This window comes from Carassius carassius, chromosome 30 (assembly GCF_963082965.1).
Source record: "Carassius carassius chromosome 30, fCarCar2.1, whole genome shotgun sequence".
Lineage (NCBI taxonomy): Eukaryota > Metazoa > Chordata > Actinopteri > Cypriniformes > Cyprinidae > Carassius > Carassius carassius.
The window spans coordinates 26,558,468-26,585,545 of NC_081784.1; the positions used below are offsets into that span (position 1 = coordinate 26,558,468).

At 41.7% G+C, this 27,078-nt stretch overlaps 1 protein-coding gene across 1 annotated transcript in view; it reads right to left on the reverse strand.

The window, feature by feature from the left end:
• Positions 1-27,078, reverse strand: part of LOC132110975 (CUB and sushi domain-containing protein 1-like) — a 648,917-nt gene that overhangs the window by 457,509 nt on the left and 164,330 nt on the right. The window contains exon 2 of the mRNA XM_059518126.1: positions 1,986-2,202. Coding sequence (XP_059374109.1) covers positions 1,986-2,202 — 217 coding nt within the window. The remainder of the gene's footprint in view (positions 1-1,985; positions 2,203-27,078) is intronic.

The following is a 27,078-nucleotide window of genomic DNA, read 5'->3' on the forward strand; positions in this document are numbered from 1 at the left end:
AATCACTTTACCTTTACCATACTTTTAACATATAGGGATCGTTTCTGATTCTGGCTTTCATCCTTTCTTGCATTGTCTTAAGCCTTCACTTTGCCAATTAGTGATGTCCGGTTCGCGAACGAATCATTTGATTTAACCGGTTCTTCTTAGTGAACCGTTTGAACCAGTTCACCAAATCGAACTGATTTGTTTTGGACTGTTTCGCATCTTTGATAAGCATTAATCCACAAATGACTTAAACTGTTAACTTTTTTTACATGGCTGACACTCCCTCTGAGTCAAAATAAACCAATATCCTGGAGTAATTCATTTACTCAAACAGTACACTGACTGAACTGCTGTGAAGAGAGAACTGAAGATGAACACTGAGCCGAGCCAGATAAGGAACGTACATACCCACTGCTGGAGTGGTTCTCGCTCTCGAGTCAAGAACTGGTTGCATCGGTTTTCGGATCACCAGTACACTGAACTGAGAACCATTTCTGTCGGACACGTCCGATTTGAGAACCGAGGAGCTTATGATACTGCGCATGCGTGATTCAGCGTGAAGCAGACTGGCACACAGTGCGTCTGAACCATAGACTGTATAAAAACATGGAGAGTTTCTGAAACATGAAGAGAGTTTCTGAAACCAAAAGTGGGTGGAGCGGGCCATCGCCATCTTGGCAGTGTATCACCGCGCGTCACCCACTGGAGAGTCAATGGGATTGACTCCCTTTTGCAGCCAGCCTCAAGTGGCCAGTCGATGAATTGCAGTTTTAGTCACTTCCGTATGGGCTTCATTATACATATCCATTATAAACGAGGCATTTGTTGCTTCCTGTCTTTTTACACATTGCGTTGCATCACACTGCACCACACCGCACTCTGAGCCCAGGACTCAACCACAGTCTTCTGGGTCTCTCGCTGTGCATTGTCCCTCCTTCCTTCTTGCTCCATCTCTTTTATTTCTGCCATGGTCCGGCATCCTTGTGAGTCTTTTGGGCATTATTCCATGGCTCCTCCATCCACCATCTCCTCCCTGGCTCATCACTGGGTCTTCATTCCTTTGTTTCCTTCCTGGCTACAGTCTTCATCATTACCTCCATTCACTCCTCCATGGATTGTTCTATTATTTAGGGACCTTTCTATCAGGGACCTTTGCTGCCCCCCTACCTTGTTTACATACTGCACTATACATTGCTAGGCCACAAACTCTGTTTTGCATGAGAGCCCACTGGAGAGGCTCCCAGAAAGCACACACCACTAACTCCACCAACAGTACCCAAATTTCATAATTGATTTTTCCAAAAATTTCTGCCATATGCACATAAACTGAAAGGTCACCACTGATAAGCTTATACTAAACATTTTAGAAATTTAATTTTATGTAAAGTTTCTTTGCAATGATTTGTATCATAAATATTGCTATACAAATAAACTTGAATTGAAAATTGAATTGAATTATGTATGTAACCCTGGTTCACTGAATACGGGGTCATTCTTCATCTACACCATCCATTTTTACTTGGCCTATGCACTTGTTTTTTTTTTTTTTCTCTCGCTCTCTCTTAATTATTTCATAATCCATTAGACACTTCAAACTCCAAAATACTTTGCAATATATCCTTCTAACAGCTATGTTCAGGAAGCATAAATTTACCTTTGACTCTAAGAACTGCATTTGTGATTGCGTCTTTCCCAGCACTTGTAGCTGTAATTTAATGGGAGTTTCTCCTTTAGTCGGATCTAACAGACCCACCACCCATTATATAGCATGGTGTTGGATAAGTTATATTTCAATAAAGTGCAGTTCGTAGGGTCTAAGTATCTGATACAGAGCCTCAACTCATGGAAAGCATGGAGAAACACCTTCAAAAATTACAATCCATATATTTTTACACCTGAAACAAAAAGCCATAAAAATGCATGTGACCATGTATATTAGGCCAAAACAAAGGCACCGTAAAGCTATAGCGATGGGAAGCAAGGAGCATAGGCCTCACCTCAGCTTCAGGTTGCCCGGCTGTGGTTGTCCATCATAGATGGAGACAATGTCAAAGTCCTCCTCCAGAGCAAAGGTGTGAAATGACAACTGTATCCTGTTCCGCTCTCCAGTAACTATGATCCACGTACAGTTGGCATAGTTGGGGTAGCCGTGGGGAAAGCCAGGACTCTCTATAGTCCCATTGAGACCTTGTACCAAGCCGCCACAAGTCTGACCTAAAGACACAAAAACAGGAAGTTAGTGACTTCCATCTGTCATGTGTTTATAATTTTTGGTCCATTTTCTCTGCAAAACTCATAGCGAGAAATCTATCATGCAAATTCAGCATCTCTGTATTATTTGCAATAGCTTGCTATTTTTATGCATATTTTAAAACAATAAATTGAGAGATCTATACAGATCCCGAGTCTTAAATTCTAGTGTAAAGTGGGTAGCCTGGTTTGGTTGATGGTTTAAAAAAAGAAAAGAAAATTATAATAATTGACCAAACTATTGATTCAGTTCATTTATAACTGAAGAGTAAGAAATTAAATTTTCATGACAACTACGTAACAAAGGTTTTCTTTCTTATTCTTTTTTTTCTTTGTTTTTTTATTATGCTTAAACATAATACACAGATATATATATATATATAGATTTAGTCCGAGAACTCTCAGTCCCTCCATTGAAACTGTGTGTATGGTATACTGTCCATTTCCAGAAAGATAATAAAAACATCATCAAAGTAGTCCATGTGACATCAGAGGGTCAGTTAGAATTTTTTGAAGCATCGAAAATAAATTTTGGTCCAAAAATAGCAAAAACTATGACTTTATCCATCATTGTCTTCTCTTCCGTGTCTGTTGTGAGAGAGTTCAAAACACAGCAGTTTGTGATATCCGGTTCGCAAACTAATCATTCGATGTAACCTGATCTTTTTGAACCAGTTCACCAAATCGAACTGAATCGTTTAAAATTGTTCGCCTCTCCAATACTACAATTAATCCACAAATGACTTAAGCTGTTAACTTTTTTAATGTGATGATACTGCGCATGTGTGATTCAGTGTGAAGCAGAATGACACACAGAGCATCTGAACCGAACTGATTCTTTTAGTGATTGATTCTGAACTGATTCTATGCTAATGTTATGAGCCCAGGTAAACCGAAGGCTTGAATGAAGGGCAATCATCGTCAATGACGCCATTACGTCGACCACAAAAGAACCGGTGAACAGTTATCTTCAACCGGTATATTGAGTTGAACTGTCCGAAAGAACTACTGGTGATCCGAAAACCAATGCAGCCGGTTCTTGACTCGTGAACGAGTCAATCTTTCGTTCATTATCTGGCTTGGCTTGGTGTTCATTTTCAGTTCTCTCTTCACAGCAGTTCAGTCAGTGTACTGTTTGAGTACATGAATTACTCCGGGATATTGGTTTAACTCAAAGGGAGTGTCAGCCACATTAAAAAAGTTAACATCTTAAGTCATTTGTGGATTAATGCGTATTGGAGACGCTAACAGTTTAAAACGATTCAGTTCGATTTGGTGAACTGGTTCAAAAAGATCCGGTAACATCGAATGATTCGTTCGCGAACCGGATATCACAAACTGCTGTGTTTTGAACTCTCTCACAACAGACATGGAAGAGAAGACAATGATGAATAAAGTGACCATTTTTTGGACCAAAATTTATTTGCAATGCTTCAAAAAATTCTAACTGACCCTCTGATGTCACATGGACTACTTTGATGATGTTTTTCTTACCTTTCTGGACATGGACAGTATACCATACACACAGTTTCAATGTAGGGACTGAGAGCTCTCGGACTAAATCTAAAATATCTTAAACTGTGTTCCGAAGATAAATGGAGGAATCGGAGGTCACGGGTTTGGAACGACATGAGGGTGAGTTATTAATGACATAATTTAGATTTTTGGGTGAACTAACCCTTTAATGGCACAATGATTCCATCTGCTTTTTTTATTTTATTTTTTTACAATAGATTATGCTAATGCTGATGGATTCATACTTGAATAATTGCAAACTTAAAAGAGGGTGTTGCATTGTAATTCTGTAAAAAATCAATACACTTATTACATTTATCCAAAGCATGCTCAGCCAGCTGTTTCTTGACTAATTCACAGAGGCAGTGCATTCTCAGGAACAATAAAAGGCAGTCCACTAGTTGTTCACACAGATACAGTTGTTACTGAAACTGAAAGCATACTCTGTCATGCCATTGTAACAAATCTATACATCTATACATTAAAATGATAAATAAGTCTGCTGTCTACTGTATTTCTCATAGGGGCTTGTACAATGAAGCCTAGCCTAGCCATGTGAAAAAGACGTGTGCTTAATTGTACTGTGCATTTGTAGTTTACTTCAAATCTTAATAATACTAATAAAAATACTTGCTGATAGTACAGTTTTTTGGAATTTTTCTGTATTTATTTTTCACTGGTGTTTTACCAGAATTTTGACCTTTACACTGCATTGCATTGTTTTAGAGTTAACGGAAATGTCTCTTAAATTAATAGATAATTTCCTGTGTTATAAGCTGCCAGTACATTTTCTGTAATTGTATGGATTTATTTTTTACAGTGTACTTAAAGAATAGTTCACTGAAAATGTAAAAGAGGACAACTGGGGAAGGAGGTTTAAAGTTGAAACATCCTTATAGATGGATGTGTTTCCTGCAAACAGGCATCTTTACACAAGATATTAGTCGATGGACTGGAGTCATGTGGATTACTTGTGGATTATTGTGAAACTTTTATTAGCTGTTCAGACTCTGAATATCCGATTGCACCCATTCACTGCATTGGTGAATGAGTAATGTCATTTTAAAGGACTCATTACATTACAAACTTGTTTATATCTTGGATGGCCTAAGGGTAAATAAATTGTCAATCCCTTTATGAACACAGTATACCCATCTTGTGAGGGCTACTTCCAGCAGGGTAACACACCAAATAACAAATCTCATATCATCATATTTTTTTTTCTTTTCTTTGCATGCAATGAGTTCACTGAATTCAAATGGCCTCCAAAACCACTAAATCTCAATCCAACAGCACCTTTGGGATGTGGTGGAATGGGAAATTTGCGTCATGGATGTGCAGCTGACAAATCTGCAGCAACTATGTGATGCTGCGTGTTAATATGGACCAGAATTTTTGAGTAATGTTTCCAGCAGCTTGTTGAATATATGCCAGGCAGAATTCTGTTCTGAAGTCAAAATCTAGCAAGGTGTATCTAATAAAGAGGCCAGTGAGTAAAGATTTTAAATCAAGTCTTCATGTACTGAAAGTAATTTTAATAGGTATTGCTAGATGGAATTCAATTTATACCCGAGTGAGAGGAGGCCATGCCAACATAGTATGCATGTTTTTTTCAGAGTACGCCAAGCTGAACCAACAGCATCAAAACAGAGACTGGCTTCATTAAAAGGTATAGGTGTATCGAGCTCACTGAACAGAGATTATATCATTGTCCTTTCAACCTCTTCTGTTTTTCTGATGAAAGCAAAATAAGGCAAAATCATTCCACCCTCAGTCAGGCACCATTAGCATATGTTAAATAAAGCTTGTGAGTGCATCAGCATATAGATGTTGTCATTGATTTCAATTTACTCTTGTTTTGATTCATCAGCAGGGCTTTGTGTCAATCTTAAGTCATGCATAGCCAATTACAGCTGGTAAAGTGCACACATTTGTAGACCTCAGTAAAGCCAAATGACTGCGTACGCCTGTTTGACCGTGTTGTTAATAAATCTATATGTGTAACATCAGAAACTGACAGATACATTCTTCTTTGTAACCTTGGGTCATTCTTAAACACTTCTTCTTAATAATAAATCCTTTCTTTTATACATCCATCATTTTAAAGCTACTCAAATCACTGATCTATCCATCATTAGTGCAGGTACATATGATGAAGATAAACCTAATGAAGAATTCTCACATTATGAAGATTTAAAGGAACAGTTCACTCAAATATTATTTATTTATTTATTTATTTTATTTAATCATCCTTACAGCATTCAAATCTTGTATGCTGCTATTTTTTTACAATTAAGAATTTTTTTTTTTTACTTCATGCAGCTCTTTCCTTTACTTGTGGCATGCACAGAGAAAAATGTCCTTTCAGTCCGATCTACTGTAGGCACACCCAGACTGTGATTTCCACCGAGGGGGACAAACCAAACCTGACCCCGAATTCTACCAAGGGGGACCCCAACTCCCACTGTTTAACTGATTATAATAATATTTTGAATTTTGTTGCATCACATTGTTTTATGCCTCTGCCATCTTACAAGAAAAATATATTTCAGTCTTTCTACTCATTTTCTTGCTTAATTCAATGTGTTACTCGCTGTTTCATTGTAATTATTTTAGCAATTTCTATCAGATTTTTTAATCAAATGAGTTAGGTTCACATTAACAATAATTATTGTTTTAAAAATTGTTTGTAAATTGCATTTACTCAATTCATAAGGTATATTTCAATGATAATCACAGCTTTAAAATGTACTCATTATTTTAAGTGTAAAATATAGTACATCATACAGTAGCTTAGGTTTTTAGAGTAGAATCAACATTAGACTCCATTCAAGAGAACACATCAGCAAAATCACCTGATGTTAAGTAGATGATAAAATTAGCTATGATTAAGCAGTATGAACAGTTGAACAGGGGCTCAGAACAAGGATTTCCAAACAGCAGGGTGAAAAAAACAGGTGTTTCTAAACCAGAAGATTTTTAGAGTGAAAAAGTTGACAGTACACAGATGGGATGTGGCATCTCTGTGAATTGTTGGTACTCACTAAGCATACAAAATATGGCTAAAGATGAACACAATCTATCTCAGACATCTGTAAGTTATGGCATTTTCATTTAGTTCAGGAAGTATATGTGAATAATAAATAAATAAATAAAAAGCTTTAGTATCTATATATGGCCATTTCTGTTCTGTAGTGTTGCATTTGTGCCTGCCACTGAACCTAAAATTGTTTTCCCACTTAGGTCCATGTTTAGGTGAGGTTTGGAATAAAATGAAATTTCCAAACTTGTCATGCTCTCAGGGTTGGATGAAATCCTTCCTCTAAATGTTAATTTGTATGCAATGTGCTCACAGTAGGAAAAGCAGTTAGTTTGAACCTTAGATACTGGACATTAGTCGTTCCAAGTGGAGTCATTTTTATGGTTAAATGCACAGTTGTTAAATTTAAAAAAGAGGGGAAAATGTGTGTAATGAAAATAGAATTTAAACTATGTAGACTATTTTATCAGTGGTATATATGGTAAACAAGGCGGACCATTTGGAATCTAAGCAGGAACATGTTCTGTGTGTATATATATATATATATATACAGAACATGTTCCTACTTAGATTCCAAATGATCAGCCTTGTTTACCATTGTAGGTTATCAGGCCCGAACCAGACAAATAAATGATTCGATCGGGAGCATGATTAAAACATGAGGAGCCGAATTCCTCAGAAAGGCAACATGATGTTGTTAATCAGTTCCTAACGCCACAAGTCAGAAGCAAGTCCACTAACCAACCAACTCTTTCACAGAACTGCTTTCAACATTAACACCATTAGAACAATTATTGACAATTTCAATTCGGAAAAGAGATTGTCAAATTTGGGGCAAGTAATCAAGATTGATGGTCAAAGAGATGCACAGCCTGACCATCACATGTAAACCCATGATAGTAATCATGATCAAAAGATCGTTGGATTGACTTCTCCAACCTAGAAGACAAGAACCAGACTGAAATTCCTAAGGGGACCTTTTAACCTGTGGTCTCAACAGAACGTCCTTATGTCAGAGAATGGCACAGAAACAGTCTTTTATTACATTACATTTATTCATTTAGCAAACGCTTTTATCCAAAGCGACTTACAAATGAGGCCAGGGGAAGCAATCAAAAACAACAAAAAAAGCAATGATATATAAGTGCTATTGTATAGCGCCCGGATTTGGGTGAGCTCACGCCGGCTCAGCACCCGCGTGCCTCACCCTCTCCAATGAGAGAGCCGTCCCCTGTCCTCTTCTCACGCCCAGAGCAGCGTCCCTCGGCTGAAGAGAGCGACCTTGTCTCTTTTGGCGGATCGGAGGATGAGCCACTTGACGACTCCATGTCACTCGCGGCTTCTGAAACGGAGGACTGGGCCGGTGATTCTGACCCCGCCCACTTGCCGTCACTAGAGCCCATCGACGCCAGAGCTGGGATGGATGCCGAGCTTCTTCGCATCCTCTCAAAGGCCGTTGAGGAACTCCAACTTTTCCCCATACGCAGTACTCGTTCCGTATCTCAGGGAACCGAGGTTACGTTCGTAACCGAGTACGTTCTCCTGCCTATGTATCCCACTTCTCTTCCTCAGGCTGGAACACTATGGCATTTCGTAAGTGTGTGCCACTGTGTGCTCACTTTTTCACAAAAGAGGACACGCATGGTAAGTGTGTAAAGTGTATGGGTCAGGTGGAGTCTCTTCCCCTTAGCAGTCAGGAAACATGACACTCTCTAGCATATACAAAGGTTTTACAGTTTTTTTCGATTGCTAAACGACAGTGAGCACAACTAGAGTCAAATGTGCAAAACTCTAACTACAGCCTGCACATCAGCAGTTCATGTGGACCAAACTCTAGTTCGTTTTTCATTGCTTGAACACAGTTTTCAAAACTCTACACACTTATCCCATGACTTTAACCACAACACTGTGGATGTACAGCACCGACTCCTCTGCTTAATTGATTAAAATTGCAAAGTACATATTTTTCTTTACAAAATTTTCTAAATTCCTCTGAGAAAACTAGTCCTGTCCAAATAGGGCTTATGCATTAGTAAATCAAGCCAGTGACTAAATGGATTTTATACTCCATTGATCACTTAGTAATCATTGGAGCTGTCAATCAGGGTGAGGTTATCATTTATTTCAGTTCTGCACTTAGGAATAAATTGTAATTTATTTATTAATAAATTATTGTGATGAGTGGGGCGGGGCCGAGAGACGTGGGAACAGGAGCGAGGCCGGTGGAGTGATTGGAAATGAGCGACACCTGCTCGACCCAAGTTGAGTCCCACGGAGGAGATGGAGGGATATAAAACTGGAGCGTTACAGTGGTGCCGAAACCCGGGAGAAGGAGGGACGCGCTGCTGAAGATCCCTCGCCGCTGTGGTGAATCATGGTGTGCCACCATGGACGCTTAAGGCGGTGGGCTGGAGTGAGTTGCTGTGATGTGGAGGGACGGCTGCCATCCGTGAGGGAGCAGAGGAGTCGGCGCCGTTCACCAGGGGGCCGGAGCCTGCTGCCTCCGTGAAGGAATCCGGAGGAGCAGGGAACGGGGGACTCCTGCCGGCTGCTCAAAACCGCAGGAGCCGTCGCCGTCCCCCGGGCGGAGAAGGAGTGTCATGCCGTCCGCCGAGGGCCGTCCAGTGCCACCGCCAGGCACCGCGGAGGAGATCACCCAGCTGGTGGAGGGCCGAGCAGTGTGTCTGGGCGGGGGGGGGGTGGGAGTTGAGCGCAGTCTTGAGGGTACCCCCCGGCCTGCGAGGGGCGATGGGGGTATGTGATGAGTGGGGCGGGGCCGAGAGACGTGAGAACAGGAGCGAGGCCGGTGGAGTGATTGGAAATGAGCGACACCTGCTCGACCCACCGGTCTCGAGTCCCACGGAGGAGATGGAGGGATATAAAACTGGAGCGACGACAGTGACGGATGAGAGAGGACCAGGCCTGGGTTTTAGTTGTGTTTGGTTTTTATTTGTGCGCGTCAGTCGTCCGTGAGGGGCTGACGCGCTGTTTTGTCTTTATTTTGTAATTAAAGTTTCTATTTGATCTATTTCCCGCCTCCTTCTTCCCGATGATTTTTGAGTTTTAATTCGTTACAATTATAAATAACATTCAGTGCTGCAACTTTTCATGCAATGGGAGTATATCTAAAAACAGTATAATGCTGTAATTAACATTTAGTCTTAATTTTGGCAGAGGTCATAGTATTACAAATTTTCATAAGAGTTCCACATGTAATACTTATTTCTTATGCAAAGATGTTACCCAATCATTAGTCTCGCATAGCCAGACCTTCAGACTGATGGCTGAAGGTCTGGAATCCATTTGCAGTATATTTATTTAGAGAATGGTCAGACAGGTAGTAATCAGATGTATGTCAAAGAATATCCAGGTTGGGACAGGCGGCAGAGAATCACAGGCGGTATAAACAATCCAAGATAAGACACTGCAAGAACAAACACAAGGAAAATGCTCGGAAATGTCAGACTGGGCTAAACAAGACTTCGCAATAAATGAGAGTCCAAACACAGTATATATAGGGGAGTGGTAATGAGGAACACCTGGTGGTGATTAGCCCTAGGCATGGCATTAGGGGAAATGGAGTTCAGACCCCAAATGCAATAGAGTGGAGTGCCCTCTACTGGAGTTCATGGGCACTTCAGCTGACGATCATGACACAATCACAGTTCATTTCGTTCAGCAGCATGTTTCGGGCCGTGGAAATGTCGCCACAATACCAGACCGGTGTGTAAGACTCTTAGGCGTATTAAGAAGATTCTACGCCATGAACTTTAAATATATTACATACTTTTGAGAATCCAGCATTTAGTTGATCCTGATGAGTGCTCTTCGTCACAGTTGTAAACACTACGGCTTTCTTCTTTCATAAGGGGGTTTTGTTTCTTTGTTTTCAGGTGAAACCTAAAAGAACGTGACACAAACGTCTTCAAGAAATCTTTATAATTTAATCAATCCAATGATGACTCAACACTCCTGAAGTTTTTTCACTTTTGTGTCCCATATGCATCAGACTTTTCAACAGTCCGTGGGCATGACATCTTAGGCTGAGACTACCCAATCACAAAAGTGGCCATGTAAGTCTTAAAAGAGATCTGCTCATTTAAGGTTTTCAAATCAGAGGTCCAAAATCATGGCTATTCATTTCTAAATGATTACAGTTTTGGGCTAATGCTAATGCTAATGTTAATCCACATTAACAATAATCCACACTAGAAATATTTGAAAAAAAGTTATCTTTGTTTCAAAATATCAACACTAGCATTTTCCAAAAGTTGTTCCTTCACACATAAAGTTCTCATTGTACTCTTCTGGCACAATATTTTTATTACCTAATATCCCACCACTCACTGGTGTGCCCAGGTAAAAACTTAAAATCTGCATTCATTGTATGGTCTAAACGCAGCTGTAATCATTTTTTGCTCCAGGAGAGCAATTGCATGAAAACATGCAGTCATCTTTGCAGTAATGTGAAGATTGTACACAGCCACATTCATCAGTCACAATTTATTTTAAGGTCCTTAGGGTTATTTTAAGGAAATTATGACAATTAAACTAACTATTTATTACAAATGTTGCCTTAATAAACTCGTAATTACTGCTTATTAATACTTAAGTAGTTTGTTAAGTTTAGGTGTTTGGTATGATTAAGGGATGCAGAATATGGTCATGCACAATATGTGCTTTATAAGTACACAGCCAATATGCTAGGAATATGTATGCTAATTAGCAACAAGTTAATAGTGAGAATTGGTCCCTAAACTATAGTGTTATCCATTCATTTGTATCAGCATTATTAAAGTGAATAGCAGACACAACAATCCCAAGTACAAGCATGCCTGTAATACTGCCATTGTGTGTAAGGCACCCTCAGCCTGTTCCACTGCTGCATACGCCCTCCTATTCAAACGTGAATCCGGTTCACAATGGTTTAGACGGCAGGGTCAGAGCCTTCAAAGAAGATGCATCACACTGAGAGAGATACCCCGTGAGCATTGGGACGGATCCTCACATGGTCCCTCTCCCGCAATAATTCAAATAATGGAAGGGAGGAATGCGGACTGACTGTGGTTTCATCCATGATCTCTCTACCTCAGCGTGGAGATCAGGAAGAAACGGAAGGCTCACTGGAGTGGGATGGCTATGGCCCCAACAGAAAATGCTTGTCAAGTCTGCCACGAAATACTTTATCTATATTTAAATGTATTTTTACTTGTACTGCATTATGCTTTGCATCGTATTGGTCATTGGTTTTACTAATTCCATACTTGCTAGACAGACTGTCTGAAAACTATATGCTATCAAGGTATGATAATATCATACATGCTTGACTTTCATCCAGTTCTCAATTTAATCTTTTATTTAACTTTTACTGATACTTGTTTTGCTGACAGGGCTAAAAACCTTGTGGAACTTAATTATCTTTGTTGATAGCAACTCAACAAAATGTCAATTCAAAATTAATCCAAAATAATGCTTACCATGGGTGGATCACAGAAGAATAGTGTAATGATTGTAATTCAGTGCACTGCATTATAGTTTTCTTGGCTTCAAGGCATTACAGAGATTAATATAAAAGCCTGCACTGACAACGCAAATCTGCTCTGCCCATGCAGTGGACCACCTTGTAATGCAGAAGTAGAAAAGCAGCCTTAATTGTCTTACCAATAGTACTCTCTATTGATTTGTAGGTCTTATCACCATGGTGGACAATTTGAGGTCAGCTGTCAATAAATTCCCACATTTCATCTGTATCCACTATACAGGGGTAATATATTGAAACGCTTGTGACTGAATAATCACATAATTTCAAGCTCACTAAAAGAGCCATGATGACAGTTGATATATTTGACAGTGTTCAATGACTTTCTTGTGCAGACCTTCAATTTACAAAGCCATCATAGCAGGGAACAGGCATGTATTTATAGGCGAATATATACCAATTTTAATGACCATAAATGTAGTATTTACGTGAAAGCTTAATTTCATTAATTATATGGCTGGTTAGTCATTTTAAAAATGAATCAACTTCAAGCTTCAATTGGGACAATTGCTTATTACAGAATTCATGTACAGGTTTAGGGGCATGATTAATTATTTATTTTATATTAAGTAAATTTTTATGTAATATTTCAATGTCAATTCACATTAAAAATAATATGTAAGTGTCATTTGGGGCTGTATAATTTAAATGTATGATTTGGTACATATTACTTTAAAATGAACTATGAAATCAGCACTAAATAAAAGGGAGCTAGCCTGATTTATAAAGATCTACAACAGTAAATAATAATTATAGTTTTACAAATATGGTTACATCGACTAATTACTGTAATTTGTGATGCTGACCAAATTCCAGCAATAAGCACAACATGACTTCATTCAGGCTAAAATTACATCCACTGGTGCAATGTGCATCGCTACTCCTAACAATGCAGTTCTAATCATATTTGAACACAATCAGTTTAAACACTGAATTTCTTTTATTATTATCTAAATAGAACTAATTCAATGAACCCAACCACAGATATGTTATAGAAATATGGCTTTGCTATTTGTACTATAATGGCATGAACAATTATTATATTATTATATACAATATATATATGAATTACAGATAACTCTTACTGACAGTCTAAAAAAAAATTAAGCTAATGTCTGTCTGTAAGGGGGATAAGGGCCTGTGGAGAGATGTTATTCTCAGGCTTACAGATTATTAAAAAGTTTTATGTTATTCTACAACAAAGCCATGAAAAAATAAAAATAAAAACCTGATCAGAAGACTTGAAAGATATTTTAATAGAAACAGTGTCAACATGGTTAATATGTGAAACAAAACAGAAAAATAAATAAATAATAGTTTAAAAGCTTTTATTATAAATTATAAGAAAAAAAAAAAAGAAAAGAAAAAAATTATGTAGCAAAAAAAGACATTGGCCAAACTTTTTAATCTGGTGGTCTCTTATTTTTACTGAATTAATATAACCTACTTAATTTATATAAGTCAATATAGAATTGCATAGAAGCATAATGCAATGTTACGTGAAAAAAAAGTGATCTAGTGTTTTGAAGAACTACACTACTACACAGTTGAACTATCATCATGCCATACTGAAAAAAGCAAAGTTAGATTTTAGGATGACAACCCAACACTACACAGCGCAAAAGGTTTTATCCTGATCCAAGTAATCTCACCGGCACCCATGAGAGAGGTCCACGATGCATGTTTGAGATGGCAAGGCTGCAATGGCACAATGCTTAGGTTACATAAAATAAAAGTCCATGAATAAATGGTGTTTGCCTCTTGAAATGTTATAGTGGCTAAAGTGCTGTTTGCTCTAGAGGTAATGTCATCAGATGCTATATTTGTTTTATTCTCACTGAGTTCATCAATTGAAGTAAGTTCATTAAATTGCTATCTTGGAACTGTTTAGAGATTTAAAAGTCCCATAACTGAATTCCAACTGGCAACAGCCACCATGCCTTTCATGAATGAAACATGAATGAAAGTTGTCAACAGAACTGAGAGAAGACAGTTATAGTTGATTGTTTTTTTGTAAAACCTGAATTTTGCTGCAGAAGTTGAATCCATCTTGGCTGAGTGTAGTAAAGGGCTTATGATGAGAGGCAAATATAGTTGACTTACAGGTTAATGCAAAAGCTCTTTCAAGAATTTCCGTACAGAACAGCACAGATATATTGTTAGTTGATGCCTAACAATAGTTAGTGTATCAGGGATGTGACGAGTGGGGCGGGGCCGAGGGATGTGGGAACGAGCAAGGGCGGTGGAGTGATGAGCGACACCTGCGACCCACCACCAGTCTCGAGTCCCACAGAGGAGATGGAAGGATATAAAACTGGAGCGACGACAGTGAAGGACGAGAGAGGACCAGGCCTGGGCACTGGAAAATGGCGAAATGTTGAAATGTGAGATGTGACACAACAACCAACATCTGAAAGAGTTATATATGCAATTATTTATTTAAATTATTAATCAGTTGACGGCCATATTCTGTCTATTTTTGCCTTACTGCTCAATCTCTGAAGTGAATCCAAGTCCAATCACTTTCCAATCACTTTCTGCTGCAAAAAGCTATGTTCAAAATAAGATGACTGAGAAAAAAATAATAATAATAAAATAAAATAAGTCTATGAATAATATTTTCAAACTCTCCAAAAGTGAACAAGTATTTTTATTGCAATAATCTATATAAATTACTTGCATGCAAAGGGTGAAAGGGTGTTGGAAATTATGGGATTAATAAATAAATTAAGCCTCTTATTCAATAACACACCTTTGAAGTCAAACTTATGAAAAAAAAAGCCTTAAAAAGATGTATCTTACTCTGCTAAGATTACTATATGGTCACAGACTGTCATGCTTAGAAACTTTGAAGTTGAACAATGATGCACATTAATAAAAGTGATCTGAGGTGTGAGTTTTAAGTATTTTATGATAGCTTTAAATTCGATTTAATCATAATTCAGAGACAAAACCCTGGATGGAAGACCACTAGGTGCTGGAAAGATCTACCACATCACTGAGGCCATCACACTGATCACCAGCTCCCTGCACACCGAGACCATCCAGCTCCATGTCACTCAATCACCACACCACGCCATTATTCTTGGCCACCCCTGGCTCACCCTCCACAATCCACAAATTTCCTGGAAGGATCAGGACATCATCCAGTGGTCCCAATCTTGTCTCCAGCGGTGTCTCAAATCCCCACAGAGGAACCATCACGTGGTCCCAGTTCCCCAACCTGAAGGTCAACCCCCGCAGGACCTTCCCGAGGTTTACTGGGATTTCCACTCGGCATTCAGCAAATCCCGGGCCACCCAGCTTCCACCTCATCGGGACACGGATTGTGCCATCGAGCTCTTACCTGGAGCCACGCTCCCCAAGGGTCGTGTATACCCCCTGTCCCAACCCAAGACTCTGAGCATGCAGCAATACATCGACGAAGAACTCGCCAAGGGGTTCATCCGACCCTCCACCTCACCTACCTCGGCGGGCTTCTTCTTCGTAAAAAAAAAGACGGATCCTTGCGTCCCTGCATCGACTACCGAGCCCTAAACGAAGTAACCACCAAGTACCGTTATCCCCTACCCTTGGTACCCTCAGCCCTGGAACAACTCCGCACTGCCCGTATCTTTACCAAGCTCGACCTGAGATGCGCCTACAATCTCATTCGCATCCGGGCAGGTGACGAGTGGAAGACGGCCTTCTCCACGACGACTGGCCACTATGAATATCTGGTCATGCCCTTCGGTCTGTCCAACAGTCCCTCCGTCTTTCAGACCCTTATCAACGATATTTTCTGAGATATGCTCAACAACTGCTTCATAGTCTACATTGACGACATACTGATCTACTCCGACACCCTGTCTGAACACGTTCAACACGTACGAGCTGTGCTCCAAAGATTAATCCAGAATCAGCTGTACGCCAAACTCTCTAAGTGTGCCTTCCACCTCTTCTCCTTCTTAGGATACATCATCTCTGCTGAGGGAGTCACGATGGATGACAGCAAGGTTTTCGCCGTGCTACACTGGCCTCGTCCCAAACCGTCAAGGACCTCCAACGTTTCCTGGGGTTTGCCAACTTCTATCGAAGATTCATCCAGGGTTTCAGTCAAGTAGCAGCTCCTCTAACTTCTCTCACTCGCAGTGGAGGTGGATCCAATAAGCTGGCATGGTCTACGCTCTGCGAGAAATCGTTCCAAGATCTGAAGACTCGTTTCACCTCGGCTCCCATCTTGAAACACCCAAACCCCCGACGTCAGTTCACTGTGGAGGTGGACGCCTCCAGCACAGGTATCGGAGCAATACTGTCACAACTTCAGGGAACCCCAGAGAAATTGTACCCGTGTGCCTACTACTCTCGCAAACTCAATCCCGCGGAACGTAATTATGACGTCGAGGACAGAGAACTGTTGGCCATGAAAGCGGCCCTGGAGGAATGGAGACACTGGTTGGAGGGCTCGACCATGCCCTTTCTCATTCTAACCGACCACAAAAACTTGGAGTACTTGAGAACCGCCAGACGTCTCAATGCCCGCCAGGCCAGATGGTCGTTATTCTTCTCCAGGTTTCTCTTCACTATAACCTATCGGCCCGGGTCCAAGAACGGTAAGGCGGACGCACTCTCCCGCCAATACGACTTGTCCCAATCAGACACCTCTCCGGCTACCATCATTCCCATCTCCCAGATCGTCTCCCCCGTGCAATGGGACATCATGGCCGAGATCACTGAGGCCCTAGAAACAGACCCTGCTCCTCCGGAATGCCCTCCTGGACTGACCTACGTCCCCGCTCCCCTACGGCATCGCGTACTGACACTGATCCACGAGAATCCCAGCGCCGGCCACCCCGGCATCCAGGCGACCAGGGAACTCGTTCTCAATAAGTTCTGGTGGCCTTCCATGACTCAACAGATTCTAACCTTCGTCAAGGAATGTGTCACATGCAACCAAACCAAATCCCTACGCCAGCGCCCTGCCGGTCTGCTCCAGCCTCTCCCTATCCCAGAAAGACCATGGTCCCACCTGGCCGTCGACTTCATGACCGACTTGCCCCCTTCTCACCACAACACCGTGATCCTCACCATCATTGACCGGTTCTCAAAGTCATGCCGCCTCATTCCGCTTCCCAAACTTCCCACTGCATGGGAGACGGCTCAAGCCTTGCTCAACCAGGTCTTTAGATTTTATGGTTTGCCCGAATACATAATCTCGGATCGGGGACCCCAATTCACGTCCCGTGTGTGGAGGTCCCTCTGGTCTCAGTTAAATGTCAACGTCAGCCTCACGTCAGGGTACCACCCGCAATCCAATGGACAAGTGGAGAGGCTGAATCAGGAACTCTCCCGCTTCCTATGAGCTTACTGTCACCTCCATCAAGAGGACTGGAGCGAATACCTCATGTGGGCCGAATACGCCCAGAATTCCCTAAGGAAGCCCTCCACCCAACTTACCCCATTCCAATGTGTGTTAGGCTTCCAACCTCCACTATTCCCGTGGTCCGGGGAGCCTACTAACCTCCCCGCAGTGGACACCTGGCTACGGAGGAGCGAAGCTACCTGGGATATAGCACACACCAACCTACGACAGGCAATCCAACGAGTTACCCGCCAAGCCAATCGCCTCCGGAGAGCCGCTCCTCCATACCTAGTCGGACAGTGGGTCTGGCTCTCCACCCGGGACCTGAGACTCCGACTCCCCTGCAGAAAGCTTAGCCCAAGGTAGCTTAGCCCACAATCCACAAATTTCCTGGAAGGATCAGGACATCATCCAGTGGTCCCAATCTTGTCTCCAGCGGTGTCTCAAATCCCCACAGAGGAACCATCACGTGGTCCCAGTTCCCCAACCTGAAGGTCAACCCCCGCAGGACCTTCCCGAGGTTTACTGGGATTTCCACTCGGCATTCAGCAAATCCCGGGCCACCCAGCTTCCACCTCATCGGGACACGGATTGTGCCATCGAGCTCTTACCTGGAGCCACGCTCCCCAAGGGTCGTGTATACCCCCTGTCCCAACCCAAGACTCTGAGCATGCAGCAATACATCGACGAAGAACTCGCCAAGGGGTTCATCCGACCCTCCACCTCACCTACCTCGGCGGGCTTCTTCTTCGTAAAAAAAAAGACGGATCCTTGCGTCCCTGCATCGACTACCGAGCCCTAAACGAAGTAACCACCAAGTACCGTTATCCCCTACCCTTGGTACCCTCAGCCCTGGAACAACTCCGCACTGCCCGTATCTTTACCAAGCTCGACCTGAGATGCGCCTACAATCTCATTCGCATCCGGGCAGGTGACGAGTGGAAGACGGCCTTCTCCACGACGACTGGCCACTATGAATATCTGGTCATGCCCTTCGGTCTGTCCAACAGTCCCTCCGTCTTTCAGACCCTTATCAACGATATTTTCTGAGATATGCTCAACAACTGCTTCATAGTCTACATTGACGACATACTGATCTACCCCCGACACCCTGTCTGAACACGTTCAACACGTACGAGCTGTGCTCCAAAGATTAATCCAGAATCAGCTGTACGCCAAACTCTCTAAGTGTGCCTTCCACCTCTTCTCCTTCTTAGGATACATCATCTCTGCTGAGGGAGTCACGATGGATGACAGCAAGGTTTTCGCCGTGCTACACTGGCCTCGTCCCAAACCGTCAAGGACCTCCAACGTTTCCTGGGGTTTGCCAACTTCTATCGAAGATTCATCCAGGGTTTCAGTCAAGTAGCAGCTCCTCTAACTTCTCTCACTCGCAGTGGAGGTGGATCCAATAAGCTGGCATGGTCTACGCTCTGCGAGAAATCGTTCCAAGATCTGAAGACTCGTTTCACCTCGGCTCCCATCTTGAAACACCCAAACCCCCGACGTCAGTTCACTGTGGAGGTGGACGCCTCCAGCACAGGTATCGGAGCAATACTGTCACAACTTCAGGGAACCCCAGAGAAATTGTACCCGTGTGCCTACTACTCTCGCAAACTCAATCCCGCGGAACGTAATTATGACATCGAGGACAGAGAACTGTTGGCCATGAAAGCGGCCCTGGAGGAATGGAGACACTGGTTGGGGGGCTCGACCATGCCCTTTCTCATTCTAACCGACCACAAAAACTTGGAGTACTTGAGAACCGCCAGACGTCTCAATGCCCGCCAGGCCAGATGGTCGTTATTCTTCTCCAGGTTTCTCTTCACTATAACCTATCGGCCCGGGTCCAAGAACGGTAAGGCGGACGCACTCTCCCGCCAATACGACTTGTCCCAATCAGACACCTCTCCGGCTACCATCATTCCCATCTCCCAGATCGTCTCCCCCGTGCAATGGGACATCATGGCCGAGATCACTGAGGCCCTAGAAACAGACCCTGCTCCTCCGGAATGCCCTCCTGGACTGACCTACGTCCCCGCTCCCCTACGGCATCGCGTACTGACACTGATCCACGAGAATCCCAGCGCCGGCCACCCCGGCATCCAGGCGACCAGGGAACTCGTTCTCAATAAGTTCTGGTGGCCTTCCATGACTCAACAGATTCTAACCTTCGTCAAGGAATGTGTCACATGCAACCAAACCAAATCCCTACGCCAGCGCCCTGCCGGTCTGCTCCAGCCTCTCCCTATCCCAGAAAGACCATGGTCCCACCTGGCCGTCGACTTCATGACCGACTTGCCCCCTTCTCACCACAACACCGTGATCCTCACCATCATTGACCGGTTCTCAAAGTCATGCCGCCTCATTCCGCTTCCCAAACTTCCCACTGCATGGGAGACGGCTCAAGCCTTGCTCAACCAGGTCTTTAGATTTTATGGTTTGCCCGAATACATAATCTCGGATCGGGGACCCCAATTCACGTCCCGTGTGTGGAGGTCCCTCTGGTCTCAGTTAAATGTCAACGTCAGCCTCACGTCAGGGTACCACCCGCAATCCAATGGATAAGTGGAGAGGCTGAATCAGGAACTCTCCCGCTTCCTATGAGCTTACTGTCACCTCCATCAAGAGGACTGGAGCGAATACCTCATGTGGGCCGAATACGCCCAGAATTCCCTAAGGAAGCCCTCCACCCAACTTACCCCATTCCAATGTGTGTTAGGCTTCCAACCTCCACTATTCCCGTGGTCCGGGGAGCCTACTAACCTCCCCGCAGTGGACACCTGGCTACGGAGGAGCGAAGCTACCTGGGATATAGCACACACCAACCTACGACAGGCAATCCAACGAGTTACCCGCCAAGCCAATCGCCTCCGGAGAGCCGCTCCTCCATACCTAGTCGGACAGTGGGTCTGGCTCTCCACCCGGGACCTGAGACTCCGACTCCCCTGCAGAAAGCTTAGCCCAAGGTACGTGGGTCCGTTCAAAATCCTCAGACAAATCACTCCTGTGTCTTTCCGTTTAGATCTTCCATCTCATTACCGCATCTCACCCACTTTTCATGTTTCCTTGCTCAAGCCCGCTGTGGAACCCAGAGGAGAGGGGGACCAGGACGAGGCCGCTCCGGCAGAGACTCCTCCCCTAATGGACGCAGAGGAGAACATTTATCAGATCAACCAGATCTTGGACTCTCGGCGCCGAGGCGGGGTTCTCCAGTATCTCGTGGACTGGGAGGGATACGGCCCCGAGGAGCGGTCTTGGGTCAATTCTAAGGACATGGTCGACCCCCAACTTACTGCTACATTCCACCGGGAACACTCGGAGAAACCCGCTCCTCGTCGTCGTGGTAGACCTCGGCGCCGAGGAGGAGCTCACGTCGTGAGCCGTTCGCAGGGGAGGGGCTCTGTCACTAATAGCGCCTCTGTGGCCCTTTCTGACCGAACACAGCGGGAACCATCACCCGAATATTAGTTCCGCCCGGATTCTTTTCTCACACGGACCCAGTACTTTTCCGTCTCAGCTGTGGCTTATCATCTCATTAGTTATTGCCTTTAATAGGCGCAGACTTTCTTTGTTCATTGCGAAGTCTTATCGTTCTCTATGGTCGTAATTCTGAGCATTTATCTCTGTGTTGGATTTTCTGTGTATGACTCTGGACTGTGTAACCTGTTGACGATTACTGCTGCCTGCCATTGCGACCATTGCCTATCTATTGAACTGTGTTCCAGATTACCTACGTTGTTCCTGTTTTCTGGTGATTATTCCTGCCTGTTGACGATTCTAAATAAAGCCTTGCGGATGGATTTGAATGTCTCTGACTCCGGGTTACAACCATCCATCAATTATGAGATTCAAGTTGTTTGGGCTATCATGTAATAAACTAAGAGAAGTTCTTAGGCAGCCCTGCATCTTTTATAGAAGGTAATCTGAGAATGCACTGTAGCAAACTCAGTGCAAAAATATTAAAAATGAAAAAATGAAAAAAAAAAAACACACACACACACACAACAAATCCATCTATGATTGCAAACGAGTTTACTCATTTGATTTTGATACTCTAGATCAGTTTTTCCTAACCTTTTTTTTTAGCCACAGCACAGTTTTGATAAGTAAAATTCCACGGCACACCACTAAGCACTGACATATAGGAAAGTTGCACAAACATGCATTGCTTCACATGGCAATTAATACTCAAATTTAATGTGAAACTTTAGCTTAAGTCAGGTAGAACACAAGGTCATAGGTAACTTTATGTTGTTGGTGACGATAAAACAACAACTATTTACATGCTGTCTACTGATTTTGCATTATTGACACACTGTTTTCCTAATGAATGTTGTTCAGTTGCTTTGACACAATGTATTTTGTTTAAAGCGCTATATAAATATAGGTAACTTGACTTGACTTGACTACTGTTGGGTAGAAACATTGAATGTCCAAAACAGCTACTTTCAGGAAATGTAAAAAATAAATAAATAAATAATTACTATATATTTATTGTAGTTTACTGTATATATATATATATATATATATATATATATATATATATATATATATATATATATATATTATATATAAAAGATAAAGCAGTATACACAGGATATGTAAAACTGTGTGTTAGCTACACCTAGATGGCAAATAAGACTCTTAAAACGCTCTTTAAACACATACAAAACAGTAGCCTTTAGGCATGGTGTTTATTGATTAAAGAAAACACTGTACTTATTCAAACATCCATTCTTTATTCTTTATCCGTTCCGAACAAGCTGAGATCTTTCTCCAGTCTGTGCACAACACTTCATTATGAATGGAGGCTGGAGGGTGGGAATTATGAGGTTTTGCTGAAAGTGAGGATCCAATGGAGTTATGAAGTTTATTCACAAGCTATTTGAATGCTTTTCATTGACTACATATTTGAAAAGCCCACAGACGTAAATATAACCAATACAATTGATTTAAAATAATAATAATAAAGATATATAAAGTTTTATTAATTACACTAGTGTGCCAAAGCACAGTGGTTGGGAAACACTGACCTACAGTATGTTGCAAAGCTAACATCACAATACTGCAATAAGCATAAAAATATATATCACACGGCATGTAAAACACGTAAAATAACTTTTTTTAAATTTTATTTCATCTATCATTATTTCTTGGTATTGAATAAATTAGTAGTAGATCCTTTTTCGATTTAGTGCCCAATCTCTGGAACTATCTACCTAGCATGTTTGAATCCAGATTCACCTGATAACCTAGATTCTAGAACGGGTTATCTGATAACCTACACCCATCTCTTTAACCTGGCATATACATAACAACACAATATCACATTTCTATAATTCAAAAACTTCCCATGGGATCAGGGACAGATTAACATAAGGGCTATGCAGGGCTGAAGCCCCAGGGCCCATGGATTGAGGGAGCCTGACATAATTGGCTGTGGAGGAAAGGAAAATTAGACCTAGAATTGATTGGCCATCGGGAGCACTTGAGCCTTTCCCAGTTTGCTGACTGCCGAAATCTCACCACGGCAAAATAAATGAGCAATAAAATATGTTGTTTATACTAGTGATGCAAATATCTTTTAATCGCCTCAGCTTTACTGCATAGCACATGGGAAACAAACACTAAAAGCCACTAAGTTACCTGATTAAACCGTGCAGTGCAAGAGAACAGCTTGAACACACCAGACCGGTGTCTCCCGCCGCCACAGTGCTGACAACGACTGTGGCTCGACACTTTCGGCACTCTATTGAAGTGATAATAAGCAGCGCTAGCCCAGTTGAATTCCAAATTCCACACACAAAACTTATATTTGAACAGTAAAGTCTCTGTGGTGAAGCTGGTGGAAACCAGATTGAATAGCGCTGACCATGCAATTTAATCCACAGAACCACACCTAGGCTATTTAATATGCATTTACTAACACTGTAGAAATGTGGTAATGATATTTATTATTAATGTCACGACAATGTCATATTGTTAAATGCATTTTAAATATTGAAAAAATATCATATGTTTTTGTCCGTCATTTATTAATAAATTATTTATTTCAATTGCCCTAACCCGCGCAAAACATTTATGAGGGGGATGTGTGGGCAAGATGGGCTAAATTTTAGCACCAGTCCTTATGATTCTCCTCTATAGGGCCAGAAATAAGAACTTCTATTAATAAAACTATTTAAACAAATCTCCCTAAGGGAGCTGTGTTTGCTCAAAGTTGTTGCTGATTATGGAAACCTGTTGATAGTGCTGATAGTGCTGACTTGATATATATGGTGTTATTGTATTTATTATTTTAGTGTTCTGTAGCCTGGAATATTAAGTGTGCATGCACATTGTATCTCTGTGTGTTGGAGATTTTATTTAAAAAATTAAAAATTAAAAAATTAAATAAAAAGAAAGAAAGAAAGAAAGAAAGAAAGAAAGAAAAACTAATTATTCCTCTTGTAGAAAACGTTGTGGCACCAAGATAGGCTATTATGAAGGGGAGCCCTTGGATTTGCTATAGCCCCAGGGCCCTATGTGTTCTTTATCCAGGTCTGCATGGGAACACTTTCTATAACAACTAATGTACTTGTTACATCGTAAGAAAAATGGCATCTATGCTAATATTAATCTTTTTCATTCTTATCCCAAGGTCACTGTAGCCACCCAGATCCAGCCTGTATTCACATCAGTTGGACATAAGTAAGTAACTTTGGAAGTATGGCAACTTATTCTACAACCCCTAACAGCTTATAAATGCATGAATGAGAGTTAGTTGACATGTAGTTGCAAAGTTACTTACAGCCTTACGTGAACTATAAAAATAAGTGTAACCAAGAACTGAATCAACACCCACCAACAACTGAGTTTCTTAAAAAGTTATTTTATCCATTTCTGTCATTGAAGGTGTTTGGTTCCTTACCACTGTCACCTTTGGCTTGCTTAGTTAGGGAAGTTACAAACGTGCAAGCAGCGTTCCCTTTTCAAAGTGAAGTACTACTCCCACTCCCTGACTGCGGGTGTCGCTGCTGTCGCTGTTGGACAGTGTTTTCTCTACTTCCTGTTGGTCTTCTGTAGCTAATCGTAGCTCTGTGTAGCTGTTTTTATTTTATTTTTATTTATTTTTTCTCTAGAATCTTTATCTTACTATCACTGTTTTTTAAAGTGATAAAATATAACTTAATTCACACCATTTTTCTGATATTATCGATCAATCTTATCAGATTAATTTTGATCGTTCACTTTTATTTTATATCCGTGAGTGCAGTACACCTGCAAAGCGTTAGCACTTGTTAGCTTATCATTAGCGTTTTCATTTGAACCTATCGCTGTTTTCTTTTCTCCTCTCCTATCTGTCGCTCCAGTTTTTCACAAGTTCATCAAACAACCGCAGTAAGAATATTTCATCAAGCACGGTGAGTAATGGCTTCTCCTGCTATTGTTATTTGCACCTCTTGCCACATGTACAGTTTATCTATCTCTGTCGCAGATGAGGGATTCACATGTGATAAATGCAGGGAAATAGTTAGGCTGACAGAGAAGATTTCAGAATTAGAGACATGCATCCAAACTTTAATTGAGGACAGTAAGAATGTTAGGGCTCTAGATACGGCTTTGGATGTGTCTAGCTCAGGGATTCCTGTACATTGTTCGGTTCCGGCAACAGAGCCCCCTGCAGCAGGGCAACTGGGTGACAGTGAGGCAGCGTAGTCGTGGGTCAAAACTCCGCTCTTCTGTTCCGATCAAAACATTAAACAGGTTCTCCCCACTCAGTGCTGCACCCACTGAGAAACCTGATGAAAGTGCTCTAGTTATTGGTGATTCTATTGTACGGAACGTGAATATATGCTAAACGTAAATACAGTAAGATTGTTATTCATGCCGGCGCTAATGATGTTCGACTTCGCCAGTCGGAGATCACTAAAAATAACATTAAAGAGGTGTGTGAACTTGCAAGCACGATGTCAGACACTGTAATATGCTCTGGTCCCCTCCCTGCTTACCATGGTGACGAGATGCATAGCAGATTGTCATCACTCAATGGCTGGATGTCTAAGTGGTGCCCACAGAATAACATAGGTTTCATAGACAATTGGACGAGCTTTTGGGGCAGACCTGACCAGTTGAAAAGAGATGGTCTTCATCCCTCCTGGGGTGGCGCCATTCTTCTCTCTAGAAATATGGCAAATAGTCTTAGTGTTTATACTTGACTAACTAGGGCCCAGGTCAGGAAGCAGACAGACTGGCTAAACCGACCATCTGCTAGCTGCCTCACGTCACAGAGGTCAGCTAATTCTCAGCACATAGAGACTCTTTCACCTAGATATCACACTATAGAGACTGTGTCTGTTCCCCGAACTAGAAAATACAAAAAACGTCCAAACCAAGTTAAGACTTACAATTTAATTGAGGTTCAACAAATAAAAAATAGATGCAATATGGATAAACAAATGATAAAGCTTGGCTTATTGAATATCAGATTCTACGAAAACACTTTCTGTAAATAATATGATCACTGATCATAATATAGATGTGCTCTGTTTGACAGAAACCTGGCTAAAACCTGATGATTACATTATTTTAAATGAGTCCACCCCCCAAGATTACTGTTATAAACATGAGCTGCGTCTAAAAGGCAAAGGGGGAGGTGTTCCTTCAATTTATAACAACGTTTTGAGGATTTTTCAGAAGGCAGGCTTCAAGTATAACTCGTTTGAAGTAATGGTGCTTCATATAACATTATCCAGAGAAACAAATGTTAATGATAAATCCCCTGTCATGTTTGTACTGGCTACTGTATACAGGCCACCAGGGCACCATACAGACTTTATTAAAGAGTTTGGTGATTTTACATCCGAGTTAGTTCTTGCTGCAGATAAATTTTTAATAGTTGGTGATTTTAATATCCATGTTGATAATGAAAAAGATGCACTGGGATCAGCATTTATAGACATTCTGAACTCTATTGGGGTTAGACAACACGTTTCGGGACCTACTCATTGTCGAAATCATACTCTAGATTTAATACTGTCACATGGAATTGATGTTGATAGTGTTGAAATTATGCAGTCAAGTGATGATATCTCAGATCATTATTTAGTTTTGTGCAAACTTCATATAACCAAAATTGTAAATTCTACTTCTTGTTACAAGTATGGAAGAACCATCACTTCTACCACAAAAGACTGCTTTTTAAGTTATCTTCCTGATGTATCCAAATTCCTTAGCATATCCAAAACCTCCGAACAACTTGATGATGTAACAGAAACTATGGACTCTCTCTTTTCTAGCAGATTAAATACAGTTGCTCCTTTACGCTTAAGGAAGGTTAAGGAAAACAGTTGGTATAATGAGCATACTCGCACCCTAAAGAGAGCAGCCCGAAAAATGGAGCGCAGCTGGAGGAAAACAAAA